Source organism: Geospiza fortis, unplaced genomic scaffold (assembly GCF_000277835.1).
Source record: "Geospiza fortis unplaced genomic scaffold, GeoFor_1.0 scaffold387, whole genome shotgun sequence".
NCBI classification, from domain to species: Eukaryota; Metazoa; Chordata; class Aves; order Passeriformes; family Thraupidae; genus Geospiza; species Geospiza fortis.
Window position 1 is genome coordinate 728,210 of NW_005054546.1, and position 7,786 is coordinate 735,995.

General features: G+C 63.8%; 3 protein-coding genes across 4 annotated transcripts in view; all 3 read left to right on the forward strand.

Moving 5' to 3' along the window:
* Positions 1-6: 6 nt before the first annotated feature.
* CKS1B (CDC28 protein kinase regulatory subunit 1B) lies at positions 7-864 on the forward strand. Its single transcript, XM_005429406.2, has 3 exons — positions 7-114; positions 426-553; positions 620-864. Exons 1-3 carry the CDS (start codon positions 56-58, stop codon positions 670-672), a joined length of 240 nt encoding a protein of 79 aa, XP_005429463.1. The 5' UTR covers positions 7-55; the 3' UTR covers positions 673-864.
* Positions 865-1,145: 281 nt separating this feature from the next.
* Positions 1,146-4,103, forward strand: FLAD1 (flavin adenine dinucleotide synthetase 1). Of its 2 annotated transcripts, XM_031063990.1 has the most exons (7): positions 1,157-1,327; positions 1,429-2,188; positions 2,613-2,760; positions 2,954-3,052; positions 3,134-3,323; positions 3,708-3,781; positions 3,863-4,103. In XM_031063990.1, exons 1-7 carry the CDS (start codon positions 1,178-1,180, stop codon positions 3,996-3,998), a joined length of 1,557 nt encoding a protein of 518 aa, XP_030919850.1. In that variant the 5' UTR covers positions 1,157-1,177; the 3' UTR covers positions 3,999-4,103. The 2 variants fall into 2 exon arrangements, with proteins under 2 accessions (XP_030919851.1, XP_030919850.1); XM_031063991.1 differs by lacking the exon at positions 3,134-3,323 and having other exon boundaries at positions 1,146-1,327.
* A 1,837-nt stretch (positions 4,104-5,940) lies between these two features.
* LOC102039841 (mothers against decapentaplegic homolog 6) overlaps positions 5,941-7,786 on the forward strand; it is an 11,485-nt gene continuing 9,639 nt past the window's right edge. The window contains exons 1-4 of the mRNA XM_031063982.1: positions 5,941-6,004; positions 6,342-6,755; positions 6,890-6,988; positions 7,602-7,781. Coding sequence (XP_030919842.1) covers positions 6,362-6,755; positions 6,890-6,988; positions 7,602-7,781 — 673 coding nt within the window. The 5' untranslated portion in view covers positions 5,941-6,004; positions 6,342-6,361. The remainder of the gene's footprint in view (positions 6,005-6,341; positions 6,756-6,889; positions 6,989-7,601; positions 7,782-7,786) is intronic.

The following is a 7,786-nucleotide window of genomic DNA, read 5'->3' on the forward strand; positions in this document are numbered from 1 at the left end:
GGGGGGCGGGGGCGCCAACGGCCACCGAGGGAGGGCACGGCGGCGCTGTCCCGTCATGGCGCACAAACAGATCTACTACTCGGACAAGTACGACGATGAGGAGTTTGAGTACCGGTAAGGAGCGGAGAAGGGGTCCCGGTAACACCTGCTTGATAAGGATGAGGGGGTCTCGGTTAAGGTTTGCTGCGGTGAGGGAGGGAAATGTCTCGGTAGCGTAGGATTAACGGCTCGCGAGTGGGAGGGGAGCGCGGGGCGCGAGTCGTGGCTCGGTGGTGAGGCAAGAGGGGAATTATCCTGGTAACTCGGGGGGTCCCCCTGAGGGTTCTGTATCGGGTCACGGTGCTGGTGCCGTTAACAGCGCTCCGGTGGGGAATGAGGGGGTGTCGGGGGTGCCCCGGTGTTGACTGAGAGGTGCGGGGCTGCAGGCACGTGATGCTGCCCAAGGACATCGCCAAGCTGGTGCCCAAGACCCACCTGCTGTCGGAGTCGGAGTGGCGGAACCTGGGCGTGCAGCAGAGCCAGGGCTGGGTGCACTACATGATCCACGAGCCAGGTGAGCCCCGCGGGGGAGCGGGTGGCGCCTAGGCGGCCCGGCCTGACCCCCTCTTTTGCCCCGCAGAGCCCCACATTCTGCCCTTCCGACGGCCACTGCCCAAGAAGCCAGAAAAGTGAGTGGCCCCTGGTCTGCCGAAGCTCTCAATCCTTCCACGCTGAGAAAACACCTTCCTTCTCCTCGGCATTTCTCGGGGACTTCACCCCCTGACCCTCGACGCTGCCTGGGCGTCGTTTTGTCGGCTCGGCCCTGGTTCCGGGGGCCCTTCCCGTTGCGATGCCTCCAAATCTTTAATAAAGTGATGTTTGGGAGCTGTCTGTCTGCAGTACCGGGGGCAGCTGGGCTGGAGGGCGAAGGGGTCCCGGTCCCGCGGAGTCTGTCCCGCGGGGCTTCCCGAGGAGGCTGCCCGGGGTCTGGGGGAGCCTCCCCGCACCCACCGGAGAGGGCACGGCCGTGGAGGCGGAGCTGCACCGACACCCCTTCCCTCGGCCCTGTGATGGTTCCGTCCCCGCAGGTCCCGCCTCTCGGCCAATGGGATCTGGCGGGACTCTGTGATTGACGTGCGGGCCGGCCTGTGAGCGCGCGGGGCGGTGTCGCGGTGTGCGGCGGTGCCCGGGCAGCTCCATGTGGGGGGTGCTGCGGGTTGCGGGGAGGGTGCGCGGGCCTCTGCGCGCTGCCGCCTGCCGCCTCATGGCCGCCTCAAGCCCGGCAGCGGTGACCCAGGGATCCGCCAGCACCGCCGGCATCATCATCATCGGCGACGAGATTCTCAAGGTGCGGCTGGGGGCGGGCCTGGGCTGCGGGCGTGGGGCGGGCCGGGGCCTGCGCCTGGGGTCGGGGCGCTCCGCTGTCATGGGCGTCTCCGGTCCCCTCAGGGCTACACGCAGGACACGAACTCCTCCTTCATGTGCCGGCGGCTGCGGGCTCTTGGCGTGAGTGTCGCCCGCATCTCCGTGGTCCCCGATGATGTGGAGGCCATCGCCAGCGAGGTAGCCGCCTTTGCTGCTCGCTTCACCTACGTGCTGACCTCCGGCGGCATCGGCCCCACGCACGACGATGTCACCTTCGAGGCCGTGGCTAAGGCCTTTGGGGAGAGGGTCGTCCTCCATCCCGAGCTGGTGGCCCTGGTGCACAAGTTCTTTGGCAAGACGGAGGAGCAGTGCCCTGAGATGAAGCTGGCTCGCATCCCCGAGTCCTCCCACCTCAACTACGGCACGGACGGGCACACTGGCAGCGCCTTCAAGTACCCGCTGGTCAGCGTGCGCAATGTCTACATCTTCCCCGGCATCCCGGCGCTGATGGAGCGGGCCCTGGATGGCCTTGCTCACCTCTTCCGCAGCAAACAGACCCATTTCCACTCCCGCACCGTCTATGTGGCATCTGATGAGATGCTCATCACGCCGGTGCTGGACAGGGCTGATGCCACCTTCCGGGGCCGTGTCAGCTTGGGCTCGTACCCAGACTGGACCAGCAATTACTACCGTGTGAAGCTGACCCTGGACTCAGAGTCAGAGCAGGACCTGGAGGAAGCGTACGGCTTCTTGATGAGGGAGCTGCCACCGGGTGTAGCTGTGCCGTTGGTGACAGACTGTGTCTCTCCAGCAGCTGTGGAGGTTTATGGCCTGGCTGAGTCAGGTACTGGGAAGAGGTGCTGCAGCACAGCTCTATGCTTCTCCTGTGCAGCCTAGCAGGGCTGGGGCAGTGGGAGCACCAGCCTGGCAGTGGAGCTTGCCTGTTGTGATGTGCTGGCAGGCTTGAGGCATGCTGCAGCTGCAGTGGGCTTCATCCCACACAGGTGGGAATGGGACCTGTAACCTCAGTTAGGGCTGGTGATGGCAGGGTCTGAGGGCACAGTGTGCAGCAGTAGCTGCAGTGCCACAGTTCCCAGTGCCCTCATGAGCCCTGTCACATTGTGGCCCAGATCTCTGGGTTGAACAAGCTCTTGGCTGTGGTACCAGCAATGGGTCTGCTGTGTGTCCAGAGGGTGAAGTGCCCCAGGCCCTGGGGCTGTGCTAAGGGAACATGAGCTGGGCAGGCACCAACTGTCCTGTCCTGGCAGGCTCGGCCCTGGGGCAGAAGGTGGCAGCAGCCTTGAGAACCATCGAGGAGGCTTTGGACCAGTACAGCCTGGTCCAGCTCTGCGTGGGCTTCAACGGGGGCAAGGACTGCACAGCCCTGCTGCACCTCGTCCATGCTGCTGTGCAGAGGTACCCATGCAGGGGGTTGCAGGCTGGGGCAAGGCTCAGGGGTCCTGCAGACCCTGGCCAGGGCTATGGGGCTCTTGCTTGCTCCACCCTGGGGGAATGAGCAGATTCCTGGGCTCTAGCTGGTCGGATCTGGACATTGCCTTGCCTCCACTTGCCACGGGTCAGAGTCCAGCTGCACTGGGTCTCTCTGCAGGCGGTTCCCAGCAAGGCAGGAGAAGCTGCAGGTGCTCTACATCCGCATTGTGTCCCCATTCCCTGAAATGGAGCAGTTCATTCAGGCAACAGTGCAGAGGTAGGAGGCACAGCGGGGTGGGCTGCTGCCCAGAGGCTGTGCAGTGCAGCCTGCAGCCAGCTGCCCACCCTGCCTGTGCAGGTACGGGGTCCAGCTGTGCACTGTGGAGGGCTCCATCCAGGAGGCCCTGGTGCAGCTGAAGGAGCAGCAGCCCCAGCTGGAGGCTGTCCTGATGGGAACGCGGCGCACGGACCCCTACTCACGCACCCTGACCCCCATGTGTGTGACAGACCCCGACTGGCCCCCTTACATGCGGGTGAACCCCTTGCTGGTACGTGGCCCCCACCTGCTGTGGGGCTGGAGCTGTTTTCACAGGGCCTGAAGGGGATCTGATGGGGCTGGGAACTGGCAGTGATCCACCCCCATGCTGGACAGCTTCTCTCACAATTCTCACTCTCCCAGAGTATTTGCTGCCCCTCTGTGCAGCTGTGGGTGCCCCCTGCTGCAGTGAGGCTGCTGGGTGCTGTTGGGCAGGGCTCGTTCTTGCCTGCTGGGGGGTTGCCCTGTGTTTGGGGAAGTGCTGGGAGGGGTGGTGGTGCTCTGATGACCATCTGGCTCTCCCAGGTGCTCTCCAGGAAGGTCTGGCTTGCTTCCCTGGGAGGCAAGGGAGCAGCCTTTTGCCTCTGCCTCAATCCCTGCCCAATTCTGCCTGCAGGACTGGACCTACCGGGACATCTGGGAGTTCCTGCGCAAGCTCTTTGTCCCCTACTGTATCCTCTATGACAGAGGGTGAGTGCCCGGTGCTGCCCTTCTCACGTGCACAGCCAGTGGCCCTGGGTGCAGTCCTGCAGCTGCTTCTTCCCTCCACAGCTACACGTCCCTGGGGAGCATGACCAACACAAAGAAGAACCCAGCTCTACGCTGCACTGATGCTCAGGGCCGGGAGAGCTACCGGCCTGCCTATGAGCTGGAAAATGAGGAAGAAGAGCGCACCTCCCGCCAGTGAAGGCCACGCTCTGGGAGCCTCCTCCACTGGAATGCTGCTGGGACTGACACTGAATAAAGTTGCTGCCTGTCAGCAGTAAATAAACCTGCTGCAGTCTGCACTGCACTGGCACGTGATCTTGTTGAGCCCTGAGGGCTCCATGGGGCAGGAGTGGGAGGAACAAAAGGGTCCCCAGGTTGTGCCCCCTCCCTGCACCCGCTATTGTAGGAGTTTTGGAAATGCAGAGAATGTAGCAGGTTCCAGTGCTTGCCAGGGCCCCACACGTCAGCACTGCTGCCTCTCCCACTGTGTCAGATCCTACTGGTTCCTCGTGGGCCATGCACCTCCTCTGGAGCATGGCAGCCTGTCTGCAGGGTGCTCCCCAGCAAGTGGCACGGGTACAGGCCCTGGCACTGCCAGCACCTACTGCCACCTCCCTCGGGCTGCGCCTGGGCTCCTGGCTGCTGCGGCTTCTGTGGAAATGCTTCTACTTCCTTCTCTGCAGCTGGTGCATCCGTGAGCTGCTGGACTAGGGAAGGACCCTCCCAGTGTCACAGGACCCTCTCAGCCCCTGCCTGCCCTGGTGCTGTGGGTGAGTGACCTGCCTGCAGCTTGACTTGACATGGTGCTTGGAACGTGACAGGGGCCTGGCTGTGGTGTTTGGGGATGACAGAAACCAGCCATGGTGCTCCTGGAGTGAGAAGGGCCTGGCTGTGGTGTTTGAGGGGAGACAGCCTGGCTGTGGCTCTTCTGGGGGTTGAGAGGGTGTGGCCTTGGTTCTGGTCAGTGAGTTGTTACCCCCTGTGCCTCTCTCCCCTCCCCAGGACTACCCCTGTTGCCCTGTGCTGATGGAGCTGATGGACCTCTGGTGCTGAGACTGCTCCAGCCTGTGTTCCCTCCGATCAGGAACCCCAATAAACCTGAGCAGTGCCTGACTGGCTGCATCTGTTTGGGCAGAGCTCTGGGAATGTCTCTGTGTGTGTGTGTGTGTGTGTGTGTGTGTCCCCAAACCTCCTGATCCTAGCCCTGGGTAGCACTAAGGCAGTCCAGCACACCCCTTGCCCCTGTCCAGGACTGAGGGTCCCCACATCCCTTGGGACCAAGAGGCAAGAGTGGGGGGCTGGGGTTCTGCCTGCATCTCCTGCCTGCTCCCCCACTCCTGCCTGTTTCCTGTTTCACTCTGTGGGAAGCAGCTAGAACAAAATATCTCCAATGGGCCCAGCCTGGCTGGGAGCTGCAGCAAAGGACATGGCTGGTGGCACCAGAGCGTGGCTGTGGGTCTGTGAGCCCACCCTGCCCCCTTGCTGCCTGTGCTGCTGCCTGGCCCCAGCACAGGGGAAGCTCTGCATGCCCCGTCCTCGGCAGCAGCGCTGGCGCCAGCGTGGCCTCCCTTATCTCGGCGGGAAGTCAGGAGCAGGAAGCCTGGCCCGGCGCGGGATAAGGGTCCCGTTTACATTAGCTCCTTTGTTGTGGAGCAGGCTCCCACCCTCAGCCACTGCCCGCGGGGGGGCCCAGCCAGGTCAAGAACTGAGGGGCAGCAGAAACCTTTGTCCAAGATGCCACGAGGGGCTTAGGTGGTCCTTGCAATGGTCCCTGTGAGGACACGAGTAAGGATGGGGTCTGCCAACACGGTGCCCTGCCACTGTGCCTTGTGGCCTCCCCCTGCCCAGATCAGCTCTCAGCTGGACCCTGCCCTGTGGTTGTGCACTGGAGTCTGTGGTGCTTTTTGGGCTCCTGGCTGTGCTTGGTAGCACGGTGCTGGGCATCCCTGACCACTGCAGCCCACGCACCTTATGCCATGCCCTGGTGTGGCAGCCCTGATGTGGTGGCCCTGGTGGTGGCTCAGCCCCAGGGCTGGCTGGGATGAGGGAAATCAATGAATTCCCCAAACGGGAAGGTCCGGGGGAGGGGAGAGCACAGGAAAAAGTCCAGGCAGTGACGCGTGACGGGCAGAGCAGTGCCGGCCGCCCCGAGAGCACAGCCCCATGCAGTGCCCTGGAGCCTCTCACCCACCTCTGCCACCCACCGTGAGTGAGACCCTCTTCTGCAGGGACCCCTTTCCCAGCCCCATGACAGACAGGGGGGTGAGAGGAGAGCGGGTGGGTGCTGTGGGCAGGAGCACAGGCAGGTTCCCCAGCAGTGAGGGTTGGTTTTGGGCTCATGTCTGATGTGACCTTGGGGATGCCAGTACGCCTTGAAGCGGCACCATGCCCTCGTGGTGGGGATGACAGCAGCAAATCCAGGCAAAGCAGCCTTGCCAGGGATCTGGGTGGACACAGGAAGATGCACAGGGTCCCCATTGGGACTCCCCGGAGGCACAGCCCTCTGAGGGCACGGGGGGTGATGCCTGTCTCCATCCTGCAGGTGGTCCCCACGACCACCGCATGTTCCGTTCGCGCCGTGCTGGGCTGGTGCGGAGGCTGTGGCGGCAGCGCTGTGCAGCAGCCAGCCCCGAGGATGGCCCCGCTGCCCTCAAACCAGCCGTGCATGCCCTCTTCAAGAAGCTGAAGGATGAGGAGCTGGAGCTCCTGGTGCAGGTGGTGGAGAGCCGGGGTGCCTGGGAGTCTGGCTGCGTTCTGGCACCACGGGGAGACCCACGGGGGGTCAAGCAGGGACTCCCCCCTCAAGTCCTGCTCTGTCGCCTCTTCCGCTGGCCTGACCTCCACCAGTCCCATGAGCTCAAGCACCTCTGCTACTGTGCTGGGGGCCAGGGAGCCTGCGGGGACTTGGCCGGGCTGTGCTGCAACCCCCATCACTTCAGCCGCCTGGCTGTACCTGGTGAGTGCTGGCGGCAACACTGGAGGCTGCCTCGCCCACCCAGGCTCTGACCCTGCTCTCTGGGGCTGCTCCAGGGGGCTCCAGTGGGGCAGGATGCACTCCCAGCCTCCTATTTCCTTCTCTCTCCTCTGCAGAAACCCCACCACCCCCCTACTTGAAGGCATCCTGTGGTCCCTCCTGGCCAGATGAGCCCCAGCTCATGGAGTTCAGCTACGACGGTGGGGACTGGTGCGGTAAGATGGGCCCAGCACAGGGCACAGCCCTCTGCCACACCCAGCAGGCAGGAGGGCACTGGGCAGGGCTGAACCCCGGAGTCAGGAGCAGAGATTGGAGGGGACAGAACATGAAAATCAGGGAATGGAGCCAGCAGTCACTCCCAGCAGGAGGAAAAGACTCCGACAGGGGATGAGGGGTTCCTGCTGGGGGAGCGGTCTGGGCCCAGACGCCCCCCCGCCACTGAAGCTCCTGTTATTTTTGGCAGCGCCAGGCTCCCTGCTGGAGGAAGCGCTGCCTATGGGGACACACACAATGTGCCTTGACGCACACAGCCCCAGCTCCCGCCTGGCTGCTGGCCACCAAGGCCACCAGCTGCCACTGCCCCACCTTCCCCTGCACTCAGGGACCAACCCCCCGCACAGCCCTCCCCCAGCCCTTCACCACCGCACTTGGGGGCTGGGAGCAGCTCCAGAGGCTCACACCCAGCGCAGGACTCTGTGCTGAGGCATCCCTGGTGCACCACGTCCATCTATCTGTCCTCACACGCCCTCTGTGCCCACTCCCCTTGGCCTTCCAGCTGCTTGGCTCAGTCACATCCTGCTGGTGACAGCTCTGCTCTCCCCTTGCCAGACACCAGTCTCTCATGGAGCACCATCAAGGACGGCTGTTGGTGCAAACTGGCTTACTGGGAGTACCGGACGCGCGTGGGCCGCCTCTACGCCGTGCACGAGGCATCGGTGAACGTTTTCTGTGAGCTGCCCTGGGGCAGTGGCTTCTGCCTGGCCCAGCTGCCCGCCGCCTACCGCAGCTGCGCC